Genomic DNA, 27,647 nt, shown 5'->3' with positions numbered 1-27,647 from the left:
TTTCCTCGTCCTGAGTACAAACAGTCATAGAATAAATGAAATCTATTGGATGTAGCATTTCAAATGAAACCTCTTAGGCTTCATGATTGAGATCAAATGTGTTTCCAATTGATTTACATAAAGTGGAGCCCATGGAGAATCTCCTTGAGGGCAGCTTTGGCTTCAATTTCGAATATGTCAACTTCACCAAACCAAGCAATACACCACCAACATAATACTGCGTTACTCGTGTGTATTCTCTTTCCCTCCTGGTGTGTGTTTCAGCACTTAGCCTGGGTCCCTCACCGTATATCGACTTCACATCCAGCAGGAAATGCTTTTTATGGAAAGCTTTCTCCTGCTCTCACACAGAAGGAGCTCTCACTGCTGCTCAGCCTGCAGCACATAGCCTACATCACAGAGAAGGAGGAAGACAAATATGGTGATGTCATCTCTATGTGTGCCTCTCTTTCTCTCTCCTCCTCTCCCTCGTCCTCTCTCAGAGGCTCGGTTGTGAATGTAATGTTTTCTGCCACCCGAGCTGCACGAGGTAGGTCCTTCATTCCCCTCCCTCTTGCACATGTGCATGCTGCCTCTGTGGGGAAATGCTCCTGAACTCCACCTGGATGAATATAGTCTGTTTTTATGTCGCTGTGGGTTTTATAATATCACTCTCGACGCTTCTTTTGGGCGTAAATGTGTGCGCTCGGCTGGGTTAACAGATGCTGATTCACGAGGTCACATATTGAGTCGATACTGGGAGTGTGTCCGGAGGTGTCAGGCTGCAGAGAACTGTTGAAATCCCAGCCTGAGACGAGGAGTTAAATCATAAAGCTGCTGACAGCATCCGTCGTGTTTGGATTAGGATTGCGATTCATCCTCCGGCTCAGGCTGTTTTTTTTTTTTGTCCACCATGAACTCATTTTTTCTCAAAGGTCATTATCGGGTCACAGGAATATCATCTGTCGCTGTGACCTTTGCACTTTTTACACCCTTTTGATGCCCGCAAGTCCTCTAAAACCAACGATCTTAAGGCTGATTGTGCTGACATCTCAGCCTCTCTCTTCTGTTACGCAAGAGGCATCACACACACACACACACACACACACACACACACACACACACACACACACACACACACACACACACACACACACACACATATATATAATAACTGGGACTCTGTGCGTCACACACATTTCCTCACCGCGCAGTTCTGTAGTTCTGTCTGGTTTTCCTCTCGTTTCGTGCCGTACGTTAGGAAGCAGCGTTTGTCTATTATGGGATGGAACAGCCGAGGTCACACGGTCTCCTTGACACCGCGGGAGTTCAGAGCTTTCATCCCGCTCATCAGCACTCCCATCCACATGTCGCTCTGATTTATCAAATGATATGTCCGTCATCATCTTTTGCATATCATCTTTTTTTAAGGTGACTGACTTGCTGCTGGTAGTCCACGTGCCAATTCCCACAGAAAATGGATGTTAGTGATACCATTATATATTTTTACACAAACACAACCGAACATTCCCCAACATTAGACATATGGCAGATTACAAAAATAATGCTAAAAATAAATAAAATGAAGTGTGCAGTTACTAGAAATCAGTTTAAAGTGCAAACCAAGAATATAATAACATTTGCATATTAACAAATTCAACAAAAATACAATAGAAGCAAGTCCACAAACAGAGCAGAGTACAGCTTACACTTCTCCAAATAGCTTAACCATATTTCACAGAATTAGATATTAAAGAAAAAGAGATTCTGTGTCATGCTGTTTTTTTTTTTAGAGATGTGAGGTGTAGACCCTGGTAACCTGTTTTTAAGATACATGGGGCAGTGTTTAATCTCTACTTCTGGGTTCTGGGTCCATATCATCTAAATTCCTCAATTACCTAAATGATAATTAATTAAAAAAGCCTACTTTTGGCCTAGTTCGTTAATTGTGAGCTTTAAGATGCGTTCGAAGGGAATTGTCCACGTTGATGACGCTCAGACAAAAACAAAAAATACTGTGGTTTGAATTGTATTGAAGTGGTAAACAGAGGAAACATGAAACATTACAACCTCACGCCTTGCTTGTATCTCTCATCCAGCATGTTGGCTCCGTATATCTCACTTAACAACATGTAATCATTTCTCAAACGCTCAGCAGTGACAGCAGATCCTGGCTGTCAGACAGCAGCGTCCCTACGATCAGTTTAGTCTCTGAAATGATTGCTACCCTTGCCCGCCCTTCAGCTGAGCTCCACTCTCAAAACAATCAAAGTGAACGTTTCCACTGCTGCACATTCAAAACAATAGCAACAAGTCATCCGACCAACATCCTATTATTTTCAACCTGAGCATTTCCTGTGATGTTTGTTTCTTGTTAAACAGCCTGCTCTTAAAACAATGCATACTTTTTGTTGTTGTGATATATGCACTATTTAACAGCCTGCCGTTAGTAATATGCAGCCCTAAATAAAAGTGCATATTGATCAAATCCTATTTAAAGCTGATGAAAGAAAAAAATGTCAACGGTTTATTTTTGTATTTATATATTACATAACATGGGGAACATAAATAACCTTTGAGGGAAATCAGTTGTACTTAATGAAAGGGATTTTGTGTCATCATTCTGCGCAGAAACCTTTCTCATTGTTTTTATTATGGTATTGTCATAAATCCATCGTTTATCCACCAATATTCATCTCAAAGAAACAGGGTTTGTTGCACATTAGTCCAAGTTTCCTGTGCCACTAGACTGAGATCCTGTGCATGTTATTTTAGTTTTGTTTGCAGGTTTGCATATTCACAAACCATGTGTTTACGCTCTTAAACTTGACTCTGCACTCTGATCGCCTAAAGGTATATATTCTTTGAAAAGGTTCCCTGTGATCTTTTGGCTCTGTGGAGGAACCCCTCTGCAGCTGTTTCACGCCTTGTTTTCGGGACACTGCCAAGCCACACATTTTAGGATTCCCCGTGTGTTTGCCCTCTATCTTTGGCATTGGCTCAAAGCTCTCAGCTGGCACACTGCTGTGGTGCGGCTGAGACAGATTGTTATGGGCCAGCAAGGGGAGAGGTGTCAGAAAAGTGTTGTAGAAAATAAAGACGGTAGTGTAGTAGCAGAGTGGATTGTCTGTGACTGGCGTGTCCATTGTTTATTAGGTGAATCAGAGTCTCCAACACGGCTAGTTCCGTGTTTTGAAAATATAGAAAAAGCTTAAAAAGGCATTCGTATTTTGACAATAAAAAATAGAAGGTGCCGAGCCATGCTAGCAGCGCTTTGTACTTAGGCATAGCAGTGCTTTGAGCTAAATGCTAACATCAGCGTGCTAACATGCTTACAGTGACAAAGGTACCACACTGATGATTACAGATGTATTGATTACCATTTATCTATCTTAGTTTTTGCCACAAAGTACAGCTGAGGCTAATGGTAAATATCATTAGTTGTGCATTTATTTGACCATAAACCTAAATATAGAACAAAACCAATATAGTTCTGCCGGTGAAACTGCTGATAAGAAAGTTAATAAAAACATGAATCATTGAGCTATTCCCATCCAAAAGCCTTCAAACCTGTGCCGATAGCCGCGTTCACACCGGAGTACTTTTCCCACTTTAGTTCCGATATAGTTCCGAAATGTCGCGTTCACACCAAAAAGAGCCGGAATTAAAATTAGTTCATGAGAACCTTTTTACCCCCTTTTCCGTCCCGCTAGAGAGCAGGGACTCTCATGTGGCTTTCTTGTGAGAAAAGAGCTATATTTCTGATTGGCTGGGCGGATTGCAAACCACGCCCCGTAAAACTCAAAGAAAGTGTTGTGAAGCCACCATTTTATTATCCTCGCATTAGCATTATTAGCATTAGCATTAGCCCAGCGCAGAAACGCAGAGAGACTAACTTATGGCAACACAAAATAAAACATGGGAGCGGTGGAGATGAGGAGGTGTCGGCGTTCTGGCGATTTACTCTGACTCTAGGGACTTCCGGCCGGGGACTTTGGGCGGCAGTATACGCCGTGAAGTTGTTAGCGGCCTGCCAGTAAACCCAAAGCAGAAGAAGAAGAAGTGACGTCAGCGGCTTCATTTGCCTAATTCACCCCCAGGGACTTATTCCGGTGTGAGCGCGATCTGTACTTAGTTCATCAGAACTAAAAAGTTCTGATGAACTAAGTTCTCATGAACCTTTGTGGGAAAAGTACTGCGGTGTGAATGCGCCTAATGGTCCCATTAGGTCAGCTGCAAGAAGAGGGCTACTTCGAAGCTAATGTCACACCCTCAAAGCATGGTAAACCAGACCATCTCCATGCTTCAAGACGCCTTCCTATCAAGCCTTTCAAACCTTGAGTCGTTCGAGGCGCACCACTAGAGGCCAAAGTCCTAATGAAAAAGAGTGTAAATGCCCAGCTCTACCTTCAGAGTTAGAACTTTGAACAAAGAGAGTGTCTTATCATCCTAACGCTCCATGTAGTCAGTCATGGGCCTTTATTCCTCTGTTGATTCCCCACCTCCTCTGTCAGGCTGCTGCTGAGTCATGCATCGCTAAAGCCTGTTTTAGAGAAAGAGTGGAAAGCATCTGTCTCTGTGTGACAGTCCTTGAGAGTCAAGGCCAGAAGAAGTGTGTGCTGGCTGGAGAGATGAATCAAGAGCTGGTGCATTATGTGACCTTCTTTTTGTCCGAATGTCCTCCTGTAAAACTAGTTAAACCCCACGGGGGCAAAACGCAACATCTTGCAAGAAACAGCGTCTGAGGGCTTCTTAACATTTGATAAACTATGAATGTGTCATACCCACTTAACGGGAACAAACTCAGCAATCAGACAATATTATAAATTTTTAGCAAAACGAAACAAAAGGGTAATAACAAAGGCTCTGAATTAGCCCTGAGCGAAAAAATGCAAACGCAATTAGCACAGCACTCAAGGTAAAATACCCTTATTACTTATCGGATCTGCACAAACAAGATATCGATTAGCAAGCTGAGATTCAACAGATTACAGACATATAAGTATCATCACTGAGCGATCAAAACTCGTGACATGGGAAGCAGAACCAGACATCACACCACGTAGCATTACGGAGCAAACACGGGAGAAATTCTTACCCATGCTGTTGTTCTGATCAAACATTGTGTTCAATAGCATTACAATGATAAAAGCGCTGCTGAAGGTTAATCCAATGTGTCTGTGTCACTTTGAAATGATTACTGATAATCCATCTTCATATCTGTGTCAATAACAGAGTTTTCATATTAGCTGCTACGAGAATGTATGACAGCTTCCGGTTTTCGGCATTTTGGCTACGCATCACTCATTCACCAATGGGTGATGTTTAGATGGATTTTAGGAACTTCCCCTCGATCCCATTGGCTCTAACGGTTAAAAAGAGATGTCAATCATCAAAATGGACCGGGGGGGCCAGAGATATGGAAAATCCACCCAAATGACCCCAGAAGTGTTGTTTTTTGCTAAATCTCTCTAAAAAGGTCAAATTCCACTTGTTTTGCATCAATCTTGATACAGGGTACTTATTATATGTTATAGTTTGGATTCCTAAAGCTTTTAATCTCCGATCCCATCATTCAAGGGTGGTTTTCCCAAAAGTCTTTTTTGGAAGGACACTATCGTTTACATTTTTTTTACTATGTTCAATCTGAGTTTACGTAATTCTATATTATTCTGACTTTTCTACATCCAACTCACAGGTTTATCATTGCTTTGAGGAAACAGATTATTAATTTAACCCTTTTAGAAGGGAAGTTATGGTCATTTGTTCTGGGAATGTCATTTTCGAGCCTGAGACCTGGAACACAGGCTCAGGGGTTAACTGGTTTTAAGAGTTTCCTGAAGCTGCTTTACTTCCTCTTGGCACCTCTGAAGAAACTCATGTTCTCTCTGTAGGTCGCAGCATCTTCCTCTTGATTTGATTTGTGGGAAATAGTGAAGTACAAATACTACTACTATACTTTACTACAATAGTAAAGCGTGGAGTTTCTTCTGCTCGATTCAACACTTCGTTTGATGCCGATTTTCAAAATATTGATTTGATTAGATTTATTTTGAATGTGTAAAAATATTAATACACAAATTTAACATGAGAATTATTATACAATACAAAATTAAGCAATGTCAAAATTGATTTAAAAAAATAAGAGTAATTCTAAATTATATACAAACAAATAATCAACTTAATTACACATCCGGAAAAAAAATCCCACCACTTCTCCCAAAAACTCAATTATTAACATATATATATTTATTTGTTCTTAAAGAAATACATTTTTTTTTAAAATATATATATTTTCTTCTTTCTCTGGTCCCCTTATGGCCCCCCCGTGGTCTGATGCTGTATCTCAGTTTGGTCCTTATCATTAAAATATCCACTTGAAGCAGCAATCAGATAAAGTGGGTCCCCTTTATAATCTTAAAAGCCTTTTTAGGACGACCACATGTTGGCAGGCAACTGCACCGCCCAAAATAATCTCCTGAAAAGCACAGAGTGTAATTACCAGATGGTCCCGCTTGTTCATGTTGAGGTCTGAGTGCAGTGTTTGAATCAGTGGGAGGACAGTTATGAACTGGAGGGCTAGTGTTGTAATGTATTCTGTGCAGGTACAGTGACTGCAGGGAGGACACATGAGTCTGACCCTTCAAGGGCTCCTTTGATGGACGATTGTGTGCTGAATGTAAATCAACAGATGCATACACACCGAACTGTTGACTTTAATTAAATGTATTGTGTCCACAGATTTCACACAACTGTATTAGGTTAGTTGAAAACAATATTTCTAAGTTTTAATACAAAATATTAGGTTCAACTTAATGTTATTGCTTTCAAATAATCTAATACGGTGTTGTGTGAAATCTGTGGACATAATACTTATAATTAAAGTGGATTTTTCAGTGCATGCATGCATATAGATCGATCGATCGATAGATTGATTATAGATGTATAAAGAATACACAATAAAGAATATACATAAGACAATACTCTTCAATAGAACAATCCACTTCAAAAAGAGAAACATATAGATAGATATACGACCGATACTATATACATTACAATTGTGCAAAGTAACAATTTTTTCAACAAATATATCCACGAAGATTAATACATGAAGACTTGTGACTCGGACTTGGACTCGGACTCGAAAAGTGGGGACTCGAGAGGGACTTGGACTCGTGAATTGGTGACTTGACTACAGCACTGATTGTATAGTAGAGTAGAGTGAAAGGGAGAAACTAAACCAACTATGATGTGTTGTAGAGAATGTGTTTTGTATAAACAAACCTACAAAAAACTAAGTGAAAGGAATTGCACTAAACATATTGTCCTTTAGTGGATAGTGATAACACTGTTCTTCTTCTCTCTCTCTCAGATATGCAGCGGTCCGAGCAGCGCTGACAGGCCGGGCTCTGGATCAAAACAAACATGGAGACTTCCTCTGAGTCCCAGCAGGAGCCTGAGAAAACTCTGGTGAGTCCACACACACCCTTACTCTATGGCTCACTGTCACATGACCCAGGTACTCAACACGCTGCTATTCCAAAATGAGAAATGGGTGAAGTTTAGAAATATATCATAACACGTAGGTTCCTTGTAACTGCTATATACAAATATTCTGACTGATTAAGTAACATGTGTCATTGAGCATTTTGGAATTTACTAGGGCTGCAGAATTAATGACATCTTTATGGAAATCACAATTCTCGAAGACTGCAATATTAATATCGGACTTGGTGCAATTTTTGGTAGAATTGTGAAGTATGTAAGAGCTGCAGAGAAGTCCCTTCCTACAAAAGGTATTCTACAGACTTAATAAAAGTATCCTTGTTTGGCACAGATACCCACGTTTGGGGTATCACATCATTTAAATATATTTTTCAATAAATAGTGTCTCAAAAACGATCACTTTCTCTCGTCAAATCATATCGCAATGAGTAGTTTTTTCCCAAAAGAACAACAGCTGCAGCCCCTGAACTCTACCACTGCATACAAAGCACACCATCTTATCTAAAGTCTCCACTAAAGATGGTGAAAGTCACCTTAAATCCACCCACCCTGCCTCCGATAATTGTCCCTTTTTAATGTTAATTGGTGGGCTTCACTCAACCTCCAAGTATAGTCTGAACGCTTCAGGAACGCACTCTCTGATCCCCAGTAATTAGCTTCAGGTGTGTGTGTGTGTGTGTGTGTGTGTGTGTGTGTGTGTGTGTGTGTGTGTGTGTGTGTGTGTGTGTGTGTGTGTGTGTGTGTGTGTGTGTGTGTGTGTGTGTGTGTGTGTGTGTGTGTGTGTGTGTGTGTGTGTGTGTGTGTGTGTGTGTGTGTGTGTGTGTGTGTGTGTGTGTGTGTGTGTGTGTCTGTGTGATGCTGCGCTTTCCTTTGTCTCCCAATCACACTTGTTAAACACAACATGCACACCAAGTCATTCGTTCTGTGTGATATTCAAAATACATTTAATAAAAATCCACAACACACTGTAGGTTTGGCATTAAACCAGCAAGCCCCTGAGACAGATACACTCGCTCTGGACACGGATAATTAAAGGTCACACAGTTTTTGAAGCACTCCTTCATTGGAGGAGAAGTGGTGATGAAACAGACCTCTCAGAATGCTCTATAATATGTAGTTGTTGCCACTTCCTGTTGGATGCTTCATGTTAACCTGACCTTAAAATAAAAGACTCAGAAGACAAACAATATTTACTATATGACATTTTGTGTTGTCTTTATATAGTTTTGTTTAAGTTTTAACTAAATCAACGAATCAGATTTTATCAAGAGACAGAGGAGGTAAATGAAAAATCTGTGAATAGTGTACCTATACAATTACACACAATCAGTTTTAGTGTCTTTGCTTTGAACAGACAACTTCTCTCCGCCCTTTGAATCCCCCTTTAAACTCACATCGCTCTGATGCCACTGAATTAGCAGCGCCCCTTCAGCTATTATCAGAAGTCAGAAAGCACCTCTCTGAATGTTTAGGAAGAACCTTGCAGCCACTGCTCCTCTAGAAATGGGTCGATCTGAGCCAATCAGACGAATACAGTATGTTTGAAACCAGTTAGGAGCGAGGCATCCAAACCGTGCTCTGACTTATTGTCTCATACGGGATTATTATTCTTATGTGATCGAGCATGGATGGGAACCAGTAGTGTCTCCAGTTTGCTCCCACACGTTAATATCAAAGTCAACTTTATTGTCAATCTTCCAGTTCGTGTGTACAGACAGAGAGATCGAAATACCGTTTCCCACAATCCCGAATGCAAAAACAATATATATAAAAACATGTATATATACACAACAGACACATTTATACATATGCACACATTAAGACATAAATAAAAGCACAACAATCAATATATACAAAATAACAATCACTTTATAAAGCAAGCCAAACGATCAATGTTCAATCGTTATCCAAATTGTTAACCAGCTTCCATAGTGTTAGATTACGTTATATACTTTTAGGGATGTATGTATCATATGTTCTATCAGCTGACAAAGATTTGTTAATGATACATAGGGCTGCACGATATTGAAAAAAACTGACATTGCAATATTTTTTTCCCCTGCGATATATATTGCGTTTTCTTTAACTATATTTAACCGGATGAAGGATTTTAGTCACGGACGTCTGGATCTTAACTGGTTGACTCATCAAACCTTAAGTCATGATCTAACATGTCATGATAATGCAGGTTGCTTACCCTCAAATAAGGGGGTTCATCTGTGAAGAAGAGAAGAACCTTTTTGTCTCCAAAATAGTTCCAGATGGCAGATGTTGCTTTTCTTTTTGGAAGTAAATCTTAATTCTCTCCGGTATTGTCCTCCTGTGCCTCGCTCATTTTTTACCGGTGTTTTGATGGTCTGCAAACTAGCGGGGCGGGGCCTGCTGTGATCTGATCAAGAATGATTGTGATTGGTGGTTTGCTGCGTGTCACTCACTCAAGTACCCCCGACATGAGAGCCGCGCAAGTTTTCCTTTTGTAGCAAGCAGCAAAATAATTGTAACATGACGTGTTTGAGTCAATTTACCTACTTAATATCCCCCGTCCTAAAAAATAAATTAAAAAATAATAAAGATTAATAAAATCGCACGTCCCATGCGCATATCGCGGTTATCGCCATGACACAATATATCGTTCAGCCCTAATACATACTAATAATAATTTACTACACTTTGGTCAATACTTATCATACATCTGTGATACATAGCAGGTGCTTTGTTCAAAGTGGCTTACGTACATTGTGTATTCTTTGTGGCTGTCTCGTGTAGACTAAAATATGGATGTGGTCGATTTGTTTGGTTCTTGTTTTGTTAGAGGAAGCAGGAAATCCTATCCTCCCCTCTTCTCGTCTCTTTAGATTGCGATCGTGCTTTTTCATTTCACCTTCATCATAATCCTCAATAGCCATTTTAGCCGTGAGCTTTAGGGGCAATTATAACTGTAGATAAGTGGGGTGATGGTGCAGCTGGCCATCTCCCGCAGGCTTCAGCAGACAATGACACACAATGGGATTGTACGGGAGCTAAAAGCGCTTTCCTACTCTCTGAGAGTGGGAGTGAGTTTTAATAACACTCCATATCTGTTAGTACTGCAAGTTAATTCCCCCCCCGCCTTCTCAGGAGCCTTTTTGAGTGGCTGCATAATTAAACTGCTGATTGGTTTGAAAGCCACGTCGGAGGGTTTATTGTTTCTTTCGAATGCTGATTTTGGGTGTAAATCTTTTTTAAAAATAAATAATTGATAACAAATAAAAAATGCGGGACCCGGCAGCTACTGTCTAAACTAAATGCTGCCGTGATGAAATGCCATATCTTGGATTATCAAGGATTCTCTCTGAAACAGTATGGAGCTCAAAGGCTTTCTCTCTTGCCGGTTATACCACAAGGTGAGTTCCTTTTTTACTTCCTGCTTCTTCACACACATGCTCTCCAGTACAGGTTAGCTCTGAGTGTTAGCCATGCTAATGTAAACACCGACCATATTACGTCCAAAACAGTCGGGCATTGTTTCTGTTATCAACGTTTCTGATAGGGCCGTGGGTCCACATTTCAGATATTACGTCATATCGGACGCAAATCTGGATCAGCTCCGTTGTTCCCCGTTTTTAGAGATTTGAGTACGGAAGAAAAGAGAGAGGGTTTTATTTTCTGACGCTGCGTGAGTTCCCCGACACACCTTTATGTATAAAAGACATCATCAAAAAGTGCATTTTGCATGATAGGTCCCCTTTAAAGTGCCAGTTGGAGGAGAGTATGAGTCCCAACACCAGATGAAAGGCTCTGGGAAGCTCGCCAGGTATCCGCTGCTTCTCTTCAGGAAGCTTTATGGCTGCCAGCCCCCCCTCTGTTTAAAACATCCACCACTATTCCGTCAGCTCTCATTTACTTTGTACATACTATAATGAAAGAGCCGGTGACCTGCTGTTCAGAATAGAGAGGAGAGGAAGACGCATAGGCGGCTTATGTGTAATTTCACAATTGATTGAGGTAACTTAGGAAAAGAGAACAGGATCTGTGACTAGGTCGGACATGGCTGGGAATGATGATGAGGAGGAAGAGCGAGATATACATCATTTTATAAATCAGAATCTAGATTAGATCTAGATAGATACAAATTGGCACTCTGTTTTGATGATCGATGATCAAAATAATCTTAAAAAGAAACCCTTGTTGCATTACGTGCAATAAGTTTACTTTTGTTTAAAGCCTTGGAGAAACTGGAATGTGTCCACTCATCAATTATTTTGTACGTCAGAATCGGATTCCTTGTCGTCGACTCGAACAAAAAAAGTGTGTGTTTCTACAAGATCGGAAGAGCTGCCATTTTAGATTTGGACATCTGTCAAAACAATACAAAGGGTTGTTTGTGTATCAGTATGGGAATAGACTCTATGAAGTTATGTTTATTCTGATAAAAAATACTTGTTATTAGGGTTAGGGATGTCACGATCGCCTTTTTTTGCTCCCGATCCGATTCCGAACATTGGATTTTGACAATCTGCCGATACCGATTTTTCCCGATCCGATCTTTATGCAATGCATTAAGAGAAAAACAAGGTAACAGATATCGGCTGGTGATCCAACGCGATGAATTCAGCTAGCTTGGCTGTTATTTTTTGGGCTTTTCACTGTTCTGGGGCAGTTTCTCTTTCCTTTTAAAAGTCTCTGAAAGTGTCGGTTGTTTCAGTGCCGTTACCTGAGTGGCCGCTGTGTACTCGTCGTGTTGTTGATGTTTGTTTCTCAGGTGGCGTATTAGATTGGTCGTGTTGAACGTAGCTCTGTTCTTTCCACCACGCGGAACCTCCACCTTGCAAACATTGCATCTGGCTGTTACACTGCCTTCGCTTTCAATTTTATAATACTTCCAAACTCCTGACATTTGCTCGGTCCCGACTCCCGAGTCACCAGCTGAACGTAGCCTCTCGTTAGCTTACTGCTACTATTAGACACTGCGCCCACTCTGTTGCCAGATTTGAGAGAAATAACCAGGTCTGAAAACAAGCCCCAAAGAAGCAAAACATACATGATGTTGTGTAATTTTAAAGCAAAACTAAGGCCTCACGATGACTTTAAGACGTGAACATGGTCATGTTTGTTTTGTAACATTAAATAAATTAATAAAAATATTTTATATATAAAAAAAATAAATCCCGATCCCCGATTTTTTTCTCCCGATTCCGATCTTTTGAAAATCACGTGATCGGCTCCGATCCCCAATCACGAGATCGGATCAGGACATCTCTAATTAAGGTAGTTTATCATTTTTAAGATCTTTCTTCAAGGGCTTTCTTGTGGATTTGTTCCATAAGCACATTGCAGTTGAGTATGAGTTGAAGTATATAGTGGCAGTAATAACAAATTAAAGTACCTTTATTATGCAGTTAAGCCCAATACTTGAGTGCAAATACTTAGTTTGGCAGTTTGACAGTGAGATGTTTCATCCGGCCTGAGAGAACCAAGCTAACACATTCTCACCACTGATGCAAATCACTTAGAGTAAACAGGAAATGCAGTCTAATTCTCTGTGGCTTAGCAGGACTCAGATGACTAAAATATGCAAATGTGAGTCTGAAAAATGTAACTTTAGATAATGTATGTGCAGTTGCAGATTCTCAGGATTTGGAGAGATTTGACTTAGCCCCTCCCTGACAGAAAACATCATCTTGGTGGAGATGGATTAACATAAGGAGAGAAAACGGCAGCATCACATACTGTATATTGGATTGGTGGCTCAAACATGGTGTGTGTGTGTTCCATTAACAGTAGTGTCTTTTACCCCCTGGAGGTATTGTTTAAAACACACTAAGCCCTTTGTTCTCCACACACACACACACACACACACACACACACACACACACACACACACACACACACACACACACACACACACACACACACACACACACACACACACACACACACACACACACACACACACACACACACACACACACACACACACACACACACACACACATTGGAGTATCCACTTCCTCTGGCTCCTGGAGGGTGGTGTATTGAGTGTCGCTCACAGGCTGCTGCACTTCTGATAAAGTATGTTTACCTCTGACTCATGCATGGAAGCTCTATATACAGCCCTACCTTACATAAAAGAGCGGTCGATTGCTGAGGCCGTTCAAGCATTCATAAATGTATAGAAGCTGTTGAATTATATATTTCTTGTAACGTGTTAAGATCAATTGCAAATCCTCCGTTCTTTAAAAACAGCTTCATCGCCTAGTTGAAAGTATTTGAGTGAATTGCAGCATCTTTTAAGAACAAACATACCAAGTGACTGTTAGGGCTTTTTATCTGCTGCCACAGGCCGTTTCTCAATCTCGAAGAAACTGGCTTCCAAGCCAATATTTCAAGGATGCTACGTCATCAAGTGGCGCAGCAGGACCGTTCCAATGTCCAGCATACTTGGAATTCCACCGAGGCCGCGTCCTTGGTTTGGGGGAAATTTCGAGGCTGCACATGGGTAGACTTCGCGTCCTTAAAATCCCCACAATGCTTTGCGCACGGACCAATTTCCCCAAATCTGTGGCGGAAAATGTAAGGCGAGGCCTCTCATATTACGCACACCTGCACACTTGCTCGCCTGTTCCACTCTTCGTTTTCCGAATGCCAGGAAGGATTCTTGCCTCGCTTCTGAAGCAATTGACTCTGAAGACATCATTGTCAAAGTAACAGTGTAAATCAAACTCTGCAGCAGCTGAGCTCTTTAGTGTAATTGAAAAGTCCAGTGTTCAATTGAAAATAAGACGAGTGATGGATGCAGTTTTTCGGTTTGTTTGATTCTACTATTTTTAATCTCTTTGAAGAACGTTTGGGTTACTTCCTTCCTTCAGGTCAGGAACATGCCTTTTTGGCCCAGATGCCCAAATGAAGTGAATCCTAGTCACATCTCTCAGCAGACTAGACTACTCCCTTATAACTGGTCCTGTGTAGGAGTGCTAAGAAACAATTAGATAACTTCCACCCTCAGAATATTTTTTTTGTTCCATGTGTACCACTACACATTGTGTTGTTATGAGGAATTGTGAGCCAGACAATTTCTTGGCCGGGCCTAGCCACTTCCTGGACTGATATGTATAAACCAGCACATCCTAAAAAGTATTTACATGACAGACTGACATCTCTACGAGCAAAGAGAAATTGTATTAAAGCAAACAGTGTCTTTAAAATAACTTGAAGGGGGATTAGGATGAATTAAAAAGACTAAATGTGTTTGTTTAGACATGGAAGAAACATCGAATGAATCTTTTTTTGCATATTATTTACTCATTACATTAGACGTCACTTTTATCCAAAGCTACTCAATGCTGTGGACGCTCCCCACAGGAGCAATTTGGGGTGAAGTGTCTCAGGGACACAACGACATGCTGACTGCAGTGGGGTTTTAACCTGTGACCCCCTGATCCAAACACCAACGCACTAATCCACTGTGCCACACGCCTCCCCCTCTTAAGGAAGAATACATTTAAAGCCAATTGAATCCAGTGTGTTCATGCATTCATAAACCACCAACAGATAATACATCTACAGTACTGACAAACTCTTCGACATACAGTATGTTCAGTCTGTGGTTTTTCCAGGAGTGTCTTCAGAGCTTACCATAAGAGCTAGAAACAATCCAGAGAAGAAAGGAAAACTTCATGTGGCAAAACATGTCTGCAGGTTAATGGTAGCCCAGCAGAGTGCACTTAAGTTTGCATTAAAGCTCACATGGCGGTTGAGTCAATGCATGTGTCGCCCTCAGGGGTTTCCATTATGGCCATGGGAGATTGGATCAGTGGCCTTGGTTTATTGGTGCAGAAGGTCTTCAGTCAACAAGAGCCTTCCACGTTACAGTATCTGTGCTAAAGTGGCACGCTAAGCTATTAGCGGCGGTTTATAAACAGTGGTTGCCAACTTCCTGGTTTTGTGGTTGTGTGGTTTTGGCTGTTTTGTGTGTGAGATGATGTTGGTCTGAAAAACATGTTGAGAAGGGAGAAGGCACTGATAGGTTGTTTATAGAGAGATGGATGGGGAGATAAGGAGAGCGAACAGGATGAGTGTCTTTGAGGCCAGATAAAAGCTGAGGAAGACTAAAGACATGCCAGTGATGTAACACATTTACAGGACAATTACCAGTAGACGACAAGAACAAGAGGAAAGGACGCTCATCATCAGAGAGAGAGAGAGAGAGAGAGAGAGAGAGAGAGAGGCTTGAATTCTCTTGCATGCTTGTTCCCTCTGCCTTGTCTCCTCCCTTCAGTGTGTGTGTGTGTGAGTGTGTGTGGAGAGACGGGGCTGAGCTCAGTGGCATGTCGTACCAGGTTTAGTTTCTCCAAGAAGCAGTGACAAGCGCACCTCCCTCGGCTGACTGACATACGGTACGCATTTCCTCCTTTCTTTATAAGTGAACTTTGACACTGTTTACTGTCATAACAGGAAGCATGAGTGACTGTATGTCAGTTGAAGATGATCATACTGTGTTGTTCTGGGGGAGGATGTTAAAAAACCTGGTAATTAGCCTTAAAAAATGTTTCTTTCTCTGCTTTTTGTCATTCTTGGACACAGTCTACTGTGTATTCGAGCTTGTTGTTGTGTCGTCAGTGAATAAAAGCCATCATTCGATACCACTCTTTGCTCTGGGGCAGATCATGCTGCTTCCATTAGCGTAGTGGAGAGAGTTGCTTGGCACAGGTTTTCCCTGTTTGTAAGAGAGATCCTTGAATGTGTCTGAACCGGAGGACGGCGAAAGGCTGAAAGCCAAAGCCATGGCTCTAATCAAGGCTAATGACAGAGAAGGGAGGTCGCTCTCTGGTTCCCTGCAACACAAGAAGTCACAACATTGAGTACATAATAGAAACACAATAGCTACTTAATGCAAGTCCAATTTAAAAACCTGCTGCAGTTAAAAACAGCAACATGTCCTCAAGATTCTTAATTGCTGCCTGGGTTGTTATAAAAATATCACTCGTCCCCGGTTTGAGCTTGAATCTCAGGATCCATGTATCTGTGATCCTCTCCAGAATGGAAGTAGTCATCACATACAGAGCATCAACTAGTTCCTGAACAGTGTCCTTCACATGCTGATATCCAAGAGAGAGAGTTACACAGTCACAAGATGGAGGAATAGAAAGCAGTATTCAATGTTTACTTCAGATTAGCTCCACGTCAGAAATGATCATGCTTGTCATATGTCTCTCTCCATAGAGGCTGAGTCATCATGTTAATCACATAGCTATCATATGCCTCAAACAGTCCTGATGCTCTTCTAGGTAATCAGACATCCTGTCATGTTCACAGCTACAGTTGGGATACCTTTGTTACCATGTTACTCTCAGATTGGAAAAGGACATTCAGACACTAGCCACACGGGGACGATAACGAAAACAAACAAATTCGATATCAAAAAAGTCTCCCGTCAACACGCAATCGGCACCAGAAACGTGTCCGTCCACACGAGACCGCTCGAGCCGCTGGAGACGCTGTAGTGCATATGCCGTAAGTGGCGCCGTACTTCTGCCACAAAATACACCAAAAGCAGCGAAGAAGACTTCACGAGCATGCATGGTTGCCATGGTTGCCCTTCTGTTTATTCTCCGCGGTAGATTTAGCAGCAGAGGTGGGGAGAGGCAGGGGCTCTGGCTCTTTTTCTCCCTCCCCGAGGCAAGCGTGAGCTCCTGCTGTAAATCTCCCCGGTAGACAAGCAGATGAAAATCACCCACCTCTCCGCCTCCTCCAAGGGACGAGGGAACCGTGAGTTTCCGTTAACATTTTTTTCCGCGGGTCAACATGTCCGTTAAAGTTTAAATCTTCCGGACAAAATTCAAAAAGTGCCGGTCAGAGGTCTTCTTTGTTATTTATTGAGCTTTAAAACAAATAAATAACGACTCTATATAATAATATAAGAATAATATACGGAGTCTCTCTTTTCCTCCCCCTCTCCTGAAAGCCCGTCAGTATTTTCGTTATCAGGAAATGATCGTATTTATACAGCACTTTTCTGTACGCGACAATTCAAAGTGCTTTACAAAACAAATACAAATACTTTTTAAGAATAAATACAGTAAAAACACATTATATAATGGCATTTTACAACAGGCATTACAAAGCAAAGATAATAAAATAATTAAAATAAACACCACAGGTAACAATACATGTTTAACCCTTGTGCCCTCCTCGGGCATTTTTGTACATTTTTCCTGACTTTTTTTTTTGATTTGGTGATCATTTCAGCTGTGTTACAGCTTTTGGCATGTATTTTTGCAAGAAGTCTTCTTTTGAGTCAAATTTTTGAAATCCATTGTCGTTTACTCTTACATGTTTTGTATACTTTCGTGATGCATTTTGCACCCTCTAGACCCCTTCGTGGCGAAAATGTACACGCTCATAATAACTTCTATTAAATCATCATACATCAATATTTTTTAAAACTTTTTTTTCCATGAATCACTTGAACAACTTCTAACGTGCTGAAAACTACCAAACATTCAATAATGTTCCGGATTTTAACCCTTTAAATGCCTGTTTCATTGTTTGAATTATTTAATTTCTCTTAAAAGAAAACACAAAAAATGAATATTATTCAATATAATAATTAGTAGAGGGATGGAACTTTGGTGGTTATTAGAGTCTTGGATGTGTCAAAGATTAGCAACAAAATTGATTTCACTGCATTATTACTTTTTACGTAGTATCAGATACTACCTCTGGACACCTTCGTGGCAAAAATGTACACGCCCATAATAACTGCTATTAAATCATCATACATCAATATCTTTTTCTACTTTTTTTTTTTCATGAATCACAAATACAACTTCTAACGTACTCAAAACTACCAAACATTCAATCATTGTCAGGAAGTTAACCCTTTGAATGCCCGTTTCATTATTTTAATTATTTCATTTATCTAAAAAATGCCTCATTGATTTCCATTCAGACCACATTTTTTGATCTCACTGCCATTCCAGTATAAAACCATGCATTTTGTAATGTCAACATTTCATTTAGAATACAAGTAGTGATATTTGATATTTCTACTCTATTCCAACAGATTACACAATTTTCCCACTGTAGGCCGATGCATGGAATTCTTACATTTTTTCCAGTTGAGAATCTGTTTTAATAATAAAAGTAGCAAAACAATAATGTAAAAAATAGTTAATCAGAAGTAAATCATGTATTTTGGAACAAGACTTATTGTACATTCTGTATTTTAAAGACTTACCAGACTGGCACTATGTCGCAGAAATAAACAGTAAAGGGAACAGCAGAAAAACATCGACAGGAAGTAAAGACTATAGGGAACAGCAGAAGAAGACAAACAGGAAGTAAACACTAAAGGGAAGAGCGGAAAAAGACAGACAGGAATTAAACGCTAAAGGGAACAGCAGAGGAAGACGGACAGAAATTAAACACTAAAGGGAACAGCAGAAGAAGACGGACAGAAATTAAACACTAAAGGGAACAGCAGAAGAAGACAAACAGGAAGTAAACACTAAAGGGAACAGCAGAGGAAGAGAGACAGAAAGTGAGGCAAACATTATCCATTACGTATTAACCTCAGATGCTTTGTATGTAAGTAATAACAAAAATAAATAGCATTTGCACTTAAAGTATTTTAACCTTCTCCCATCACAACTCTATCAGATGTTCTATATTGCTACCTCTTAAGAACATGTCACCTCCTGTCAGCCCCCTGCTGTGATGAACCTGAAACTCCACTCTATGTGGGGTCCATGAAACCAACCTGTACCCATGTCACCTGTTTTAAAGTGCTGAAATGCTGCCGTCTAGTGATATGCTGTCTGCAGCCCGTGAGGTCCACTGTTGAGCTGATATCCCCCTCCTCACCCCCCTGCTACTTCCTGATGAAAGATTAAACCCAATATAAAAATGCCCCATCTTACAAACAACAGGCATCTTTTCATCCGTCTACTTGCTTAGCAGTCACCTGTGAGGTGACATCATTAGGTTTTATTTTTAGAGATACAGAGAAGGGATGAAAAACAGAAATCCAGGGGGATTGCTTCCGTTTGCTCTCGTGTCCAAATTTGCCCTGAAGCTAAGAATGATCTCTTTATGGATTTCCTGTAAGGCCATACAAGGCTTCAGATTTCCTCCCCCACCCCTATCTGGAGAACATCTTATTCATTCAAAGCCCACATGTTGAGGCATTAGCTTAGCTTAGCATTAGTCAAATGCAACCTAACCGCAAATAATTCATTAAGGCAGGGGTGTCAAACTCAATTTCATCACGGGCCACATCAGCATTATGGTTGCACTCAAAGGGCCAGTTGTAACTTTAAGACTATATAAAAATGTATATATAAATATTTAATCATATAAAATAATGTATTATATTACCTTATTCTGAGAAAAAAAGTCAAATTTGAGATGCATTGTGGGAAATTTAGTTTATGGGCAACGTGCTTCTCTAAAGTAGCATGTATGTATAATAAACATATTATATTCTTTGCAAGCTCTTTTGGGGCCACAGAAAATGAAGTCACGGGCCGGATTTGGCCCCCGGGCCTTGAGTTTGACACCCCTGCTTTAAGGGACCTTTGTAATATAAATATAAGATTGTAATTATGGCCGATTACTTTGCAAGTGGAGAGGTGCATACACTATCATTCTTTTTAGATTTGTAATGATTTTAATGTGATCATCTAAGATAAAACTATACAAATGAATGCTTCTCTGTTTAGAAAATAGTGTTGCATGATAGGCCTTTTTTTCATTATACATTTTTTTCTTCTTGCAAAGTACAAAGACTGCCATGTGCCTTTTATAAAATACAAGGAAGCTTCAGACTGGAAAAAGTCAATATTTTGTGAAAACGAGGTGAATCATCTGAAGCAGGGGTGTCAAACTCAAGGCCCGGGGGCCAAATCCAGCCCGTGACTTCATTTTATGCGGCCCCACAAGAGCTTGCAAAGAATATAATATGTTTATTATACGGTTACATGCTACTTTACAGAAGCACGTTGCCCATAAGCTACATGTCCCACAATGCATCTCAAATTTGACTTTTTTCTCTGAATTTGACTTTTTTTCAACATTTCACTTCTTTTTTTTGTTTTTCCAGAATTTGACTTTTCTTTTTAAATCATTTTCTGACATTCTCACTGAAGAGACTTGCAATTATTTGCCGTATAGACTTCTGCTTTCAGACGTAGTTAATTATGTAGTTATTACCCTATCCGATAACAATCCAATGCAGAGGCAATAAGGTAAAACAATACATTATTTTATATATATTAAATATTTATGTATGTGTTTTTATATAGTCTTAAAGTTACAACCGGTCTTTGAATGCAACCATAATGCTGATGTGGCCCGTGATGAAATTGAGTTTGACACCCCTGATCTAAAGTGTGCCTTGTTCGACTTTGATAAAAGAGGAACATGTTGTGGTCATCCTCCAGCAGAGTTCACACATATATATTTAGGGATATGTAAATGCAGAAACCATACAGTATGAAAAGTGAGTAAACAAACGATGTATACAAAATGAATACAATTCTATAGATAAGATGATAATAGTTTTGGCTGTCTCTGCTTCGCTATGAACTGTCTGCGTTAGTGTTGGCTAAACAACAGCTGCTGTGATGACTAAGCAGCAGTCTGGCATCTACAGTCGAACCATATTGCTGTATTTCTGTATTATTTCCATCTTCTTTTCTTAGTCTCCCTATTATTTGATATTTCCGAGGAAAAAATGTATCCTGAGCTCAACAACTTCAACACAGACCAGGTTAGAGGATCTGTTTGTTATATTTCTCTGCATGTATATATATTAGTACTGTAGCTTGAACACAAAAACATTTCATATATCAACATGTTCTGAATCTAATCTGAATAAGTACCCTTGAGATATAGGACAAAAGGAAATGTGTCGTTATGTAGCTGAATAGAAACTGGGTCAGAAATGTGCTGCGAGTAATTTAAACATGATGTAATATGTCATGGCATTCTCTCCTGTGTAAGCACTCTTCAGGGACACAGAGAGCTCGCAGGGCTTCCTGTAAAGGTTCGGAGGACGAGGAGGTCATTTTTGCAGTAATTCATTAACATAGTTTGTCTGTGGGTTTAATAAGTGCAACTCGGGGATGGTCTATTCTTAGTCAACATCAAATAAACGATTCTGCTTTTTGGAGTTTCCCCTTTTCATACATTTTCATCGTGTCATGAAGGGACCAGACATGTCTAAAACATACTATAAAAGTAGATATCTTGGTGGAATAACTGCTATTCGTACAGGGTAAGATAATAAAATGGTGGCCCTAAAAACTAGCTTCACTAAAAACAAAAGATATTAAGTAAAAAAACAGAATATCTGCTTTTGTTTTATTTCCCTGCTTCACACAGAACTTGAGTCTCCGGCTGTTCTTGTATGTCAACAAACTCCCCCAAAATCTCACCTTTTGAACAATACAGCTTTCTTTGTTTCCCCTGAAGGACAGCTGGACAACCACACCTCACTTTGAGATAATGATGACATTGCACGGAGCTTTTTTCCAATATGTATTCAATAGCAGGTTTTTAAATATGAGAGTGTGACTCTGTTTTCTCTACCAGGTTGTAAAGTGCACGTTAATCTTCTCTGCAAGTTTTAAAGGTCAACTATCATACTGTTTTTCATCAATATATCACAGGTCTCAGATATATACAGAGCCTGTCTCTGATTGGCTGAAACACCAAACAGATCATTGCAGCATTACCCATAATCCCCTCTGTTTCAGCCCTGTTTCCAAAGTGCTGATTCTCTGTCTGTTACTTTAGATGAAAATAAGGAGCCCCTCCCCACGCCCCTCTGAGAGACATTTGGTTACAAAGAACTCAATGGTGCTCTAGGAGGAGATTCAGGTGATAAGGGGGAGGGGGGGGGGGGGGGGGGGGTTACCTTGGTTACTGATTGGCTAATGGTTACATAAGCCAACACATTGTTATGACATCATAAAGTGGCCAAAATCTGATCAGCTCATTTTCAGACAGGTTTTTATAGAAATGGATCAAAAAGAGAGAGAATCTTTGTTCCTGAAACTTTCAGAGTCTCTTTCCACAGAGGGGACACATGTTGATGTAGAAGAGACATGAAGAAGAGGGGACACATGTTGATGTGGAAGAGACATGGAGAAGAGGGGACACATGTTGATGTGGAAGAGACATGGAGAAGAGGGGACACATGTTGATGTGGAAGAGACATGAAGAAGAGGGGACACATGTTGATGTAGAAGAGACATGAAGAAGAGGGGACACATGTTGATGTGGAAGAGACATGGAGAAGAGGGGACACATGTTGATGTGGAAGAGACATGGAGAAGAGGGGACACATGTTGATGTGGAAGAGACATGAAGAAGAGGGGACACATGTTGATGTAGAAGAGACATGAAGAAGAGGGGACACATGTTGATGTAGAAGAGACATGGAGAAGAGGGGACACATGTTGATGTAGAAGAGACATGGAGAAGAGGGGACACATGTTGATGTAGAAGAGACATGGAGAAGAGGGGACACATCTTGATGTAGAAGAGACACGAAGAAGAGGGGACACATGTTGATGTAGAAGAGACATGGAGAAGAGGGGACACATCTTGATATAGAAGAGACATGGAGAAGAGGGGACACATGTTGATGTAGAAGAGACATGGAGAAGAGGGGACACATGTTGATGTCGAAGAGACATGAAGAAGAGGGGACACATGTTGATGTAGAAGAGACATGAAGAAGAGGGGACACATGTTGATGTAGAAGAGACATGAAGAAGAGGGGACACATGTTGATGTAGAAGAGACATGGAGAAGAGGGGACACATGTTGATGTAGAAGAGACATGGAGAAGAGGGGACACATGTTGATGTCGAAGAGACATGAAGAAGAGAGGACACATGTTGATGTAGAAGAGACATGAAGAAGACGGGACACATGTTGATGTAGAAGAGACATGGAGAAGAGGGGACACATGTTGATGTAGAAGAGACATGAAGAAGAGGGGACACATGTTGATGTAGAAGAGACATGGAGAAGTGGTTTTTGCATAATAGGCGACCTTTAGATGAGTCAAACTTTAGCTGCAAGAGATCCCCTTTAATTGGCCTTCCCTTGTTTTAGCTCCAGCCTCCACAGATGAATTGTTCCTGTAAAGTCACAAAGCTGCTCAAATGCTAATATGTTCCTGCCACATGCCGTGATCCTACTGTGTCTCTCATTACACTGCACCCGCCTCTCAGACTGCTCCACAAATGATATCTTGTATTAGTGACACTTCACGATTATTCATAGCTCTTCTTTTTGTGTCTCTGCCACCTACACACACTCATTTGCATAATGACTCATCATTATTCAGAGAATCAATGTCAGGCAATCTTTCAATCAAGGAAGTTGCCAGAAAGTGATAGACTTGGATCATGGAAGTAAGCATTATCAAACCGGTTGGAAAAGCTATTTATAGCTGGTTTGAAAGCCTGGATTATTTTTGGACAGTTTAGGGATCCTTCAAACTGCGTGCGGGTCAGTGTTTTGCAACCAAGAGTGAGTCTGACGTTTGTTGACAGCTTCCTAATCCGGCCGCCTTATTGTTGTAAGCAGCTCTAAGCATTGTCTATCCTCTCAGATAGTGGCTCTGAGCAGTCCAAACTTTCAGCGATTTGCTTTCCCCTTCCTGATTAGGGAGAAATACCCAATCAGTGGCACCGTTTTTCTTTTTGTTTCCCCTCACTGAGGGGCGTGTGTGTGTGTGTGTGTGTGTGTGTGTGTGTGTGTGTGTGTGTGTGTGTGTGTGTGTGTGTGTGTGTGTGTGTGTGTGTGTGTGTGTGTGTGTGTGTGTGTGTGTGTGTGTGTGTGTGTGTGTGTGTGTGTGTGTGTGTGTGTGTGTGTGTGTGTGTGTGTGTGTGTGTGTGTGTGTGTGTGTGTGTGTGTGTGTGTGTGTGTGTGTGTGTGTGTGTGTGTGTGTGTGTGTGTGTGTGTGTGTGTGTGTGTGTGTGTGTGTGTGGATTAGGGCAATCTCAGCTCTTCCAGGTATGACTGTGACGTCAGATCTCCCTCTCAGCCAGACGGATTTCCACCATGTGATCGAATGTCCTCGTGACGCTGCAGAGATTAGGAGTATTCTTCGTTGTTTTGAAACAGGGAGTTCAGCCAAATGACCTCCCGCAGAGATTAGGAGTATTCTTCGTTGTTTTGAAACGGGGAGTTCAGCCAAATGACCTCCCGCAGCGATTAGGAGTATTCTTCGTTGTGTTGCACATTTAGTGAGTCTGACAGACGGCTGTGGATGTGAGTGTGGTTTCTACGTAGCTGCTGACGTGTTGCTTGCAGGACAGAGGATGGATATTGTGAGCGGTGTGATTAAAGCGGCCAGCTGTGAAGTGTTTCCACCGTCTGCTGAGGAGCAGCAGCAGGTGGAGGTGTGTGAGACTGGAGACAAACATCTGGACAAGCTTCTAATGCTGCTCTGTTGGTTAATCATACTTCTGCTTGTGCTGTACCTGAGTATTGTCCTTTTATACTGCCGTATAGTTCTACTCTACTACATTTTGGAAGCCCAATTTGTACTTTTATCTCCACTACATTTAATTTACAGATTTATTTTCTTTCTGAATTCAGCTTTAGAAACACAATGCTTAGGAAAAACAGTAGAATCTGTTTATTTTGTACAGTTTTAACCATCCGACATTATATCCTAGTAGCTAAAGCTTGAGTGGGTTTACACTAATCGTACTTACTTACAGCACGTAGCACGCTTTTTTGTTGCTTTTCCACTAGGGGTAGTTCCGGCTCAGGGCTACTTTTTCACCTTTTTTCTGACCCTCCAAAATCGAGGCTCTTACCGGGCCAACAACCGGGCTGAGTGTGCTAAACTAGTGACGTGAACACTCGACTGCTGATTGGTCAGAGGGAATCGCTGGCAAGGGGGCTACAACTACAACCAGATGAACATATGTGACCGTGATTTAATTATAATACACGTTTCTAAATGATGCCGAAGTAACAACATACTGATACCGGTTAGTAAAAACCATGAATTAATGCTTTGACAAGTCTGCAGACAGACGGCAGGAGAACAACCTGGAGTGAATGGAGATCGGCTAAGCTAACGCAGTATATGCTCCGACCGTCCACACTCACAACAACGGGCTACAGACATAAATAAACCAGCGACTGTATTCTCCATGACACAGACAGTCTGTGGTTTGTACTTGTTTAACTTTTGTCTAGTTTCTGAACAGATATGAGGAGCTGTGAGCTCTGAGGGCTAACAGCTAACGGCTGATGTTGATTTTGTGGTTCTCATTGAAGATGACGTCACGGCTCCGCCTACACTGCGTTACTATAGTTACTGCCCCAGCTACTAAACTGTAATGGAAACGCAGCATAAAGTGAGCCTGGCCTACCAAGGCCTAGCTATACCGTACTAAGCCGAGCGAGGCCCTGCAGTGGAAATGCGCCATTACTTACCGTACATACTTTGACCTAGGTACCATTCTCGATGCAGCACTTTGACTTGAAGTTGAGTATTGTTACAGTGTGGTATTAGTACTTTTACTCCAGTGAAGAATCTACAAACTTTTTCCACCACTAAACAAACAATAATAACAGCATTTATATATGATTATAATTATACTACAGGTGAACAACTAATATCTAATGTATTGTAAAGACGTCTTGTAGACAGTAGTAAATAATAACAATCAGTAGCAGTGCACAAAACAAATCTTTATCCTAATCTAATCTAAGATGGAACAAATGTGTGTGTTCGTGTGTGTTAATGTGTGCCCGTTGATTATCTGCCAATGTTTCCGATCTGTTTCCAGTTTTTTGTCCAGTCATGTTTTCAATTCAAGTTTCTGTTCAACTAATGTTTGTTTTTCCTTTTGTTTTCTGTCTCTTGTCTCCTATTTTCTTTTTTTTATCGTCGTCGTCCTGTGTTGCCGCTGCCGCCAACTACCGTCTCCAAACCAACATCTGCATTGTGGACACACCTCTGCCCTCCTTTAATCCTCACCCCAAATCTCTGCCTCTCTCTCTCTCTCTCTCTCTCTTTCTGTCTCCCCCAAATATCTCTTATTTCTTCTTTTCCTGTGTCTATCCTTTCCGCCCGCTAGCACCATGCAGAGTTGAAAGAGAGCCTTTCCGCCCCCGGTAAGCCTGTGACTTTTCAGAGACATGGCTAAAGACAGTGCACACAGTCACATATTAGAGGCATCTCTGTTGTTTAGGTAACATATAACATAAGGGAATATGCTTAAGTGGTAATATAGGCTTTCTCAGGTGCATTTTAGGTTGTGATTGCTCGAACAGCACCTTAATAAACCATTAAATGCAGTTTTTCATGGAGCAGTTCTTACATGCTTTGTTTTTTAAATTAATTTAACTTGTGGCTTTCTTTGTATTATATTTGTTATGTCTGTCTTTAGAAACTGCTGCCTCCTATAACACATGTCATCTTCTCTTGAGGGTCTATTCCTGATTGGTTTAGATTTCCCTGTCATCATGTCCTCTTCTCGTCTGTAGCTGCCGTGGTGAGCAGTGATGACCCCGTCCTTCTGACCCCAGGCAGGATGAGCCAGCGCCAGGTGAAGGACAAGGACAAAGACAAGGACAAGGACAAGGAGAAAGAGAAAGAGAAGGAGAAGGAGAAAGAGGCGGGTCTTCAAACGCCCAACAGGGAACTCGTTACCACCCCCTCTGCACTCACCCCGGGGGTCAGCTACACCCACGGTAAGAAACCCATGGGGTAAGGGTTTGCATGGGATTAAGTAAGATACGATACGATACGATAAGAAGTACTTTATTGATCCCAATTTGGGAAATGTTTGCGTTGCAGCAGCATAAAAAAAGGCTTTGTACATTAGAGAAATGAAAAGACTAGAAATAAACAATCCAAAATGTAAACATCTCAAATAGAAATAAAAAAGTATAAAATATACATGTGGAGATAATAAACAAAGTATGAAGAAGGATATTATATATACATTAATCGGTAGCACTTTACAATAAGACTACCTTTATAAAGGGTTTACGAATAGTTTGTAATTCATTTATTAATTAGGTTGTGAACACTTTATAAATCCTTAATAAGCTTTTATAAGACATGAGATAAACAGGGCGACTGTGACCGGTTGCTTGCCAAATAGTGAGCCCACATTTATCTGTGCTGCTAAGCC

At 40.8% G+C, this 27,647-nt stretch overlaps 1 protein-coding gene across 1 annotated transcript in view; it reads left to right on the top strand.

Annotated features, from left to right (window-relative positions):
• The window catches only part of LOC307021901 (uncharacterized protein), a 38,889-nt gene extending 11,458 nt beyond the window's left edge, over positions 1-27,431 (top strand). The window contains exons 2-4 of the mRNA XM_079654427.1: positions 7,352-7,449; positions 26,586-26,622; positions 26,995-27,431. Coding sequence (XP_079510553.1) covers positions 7,405-7,449; positions 26,586-26,622; positions 26,995-27,221 — 309 coding nt within the window. The 5' untranslated portion in view covers positions 7,352-7,404 and the 3' untranslated portion in view covers positions 27,222-27,431. The remainder of the gene's footprint in view (positions 1-7,351; positions 7,450-26,585; positions 26,623-26,994) is intronic.
• Positions 27,432-27,647: the final 216 nt, after the last annotated feature.

This window comes from Notothenia rossii, assembly GCF_949606895.1.
Source record: "Notothenia rossii genome assembly, chromosome: 10".
Lineage (NCBI taxonomy): Eukaryota > Metazoa > Chordata > Actinopteri > Perciformes > Nototheniidae > Notothenia > Notothenia rossii.
Note: the sequence above shows the minus strand (reverse complement) of the source record. Positions and strands in the feature narration are given on the sequence as shown.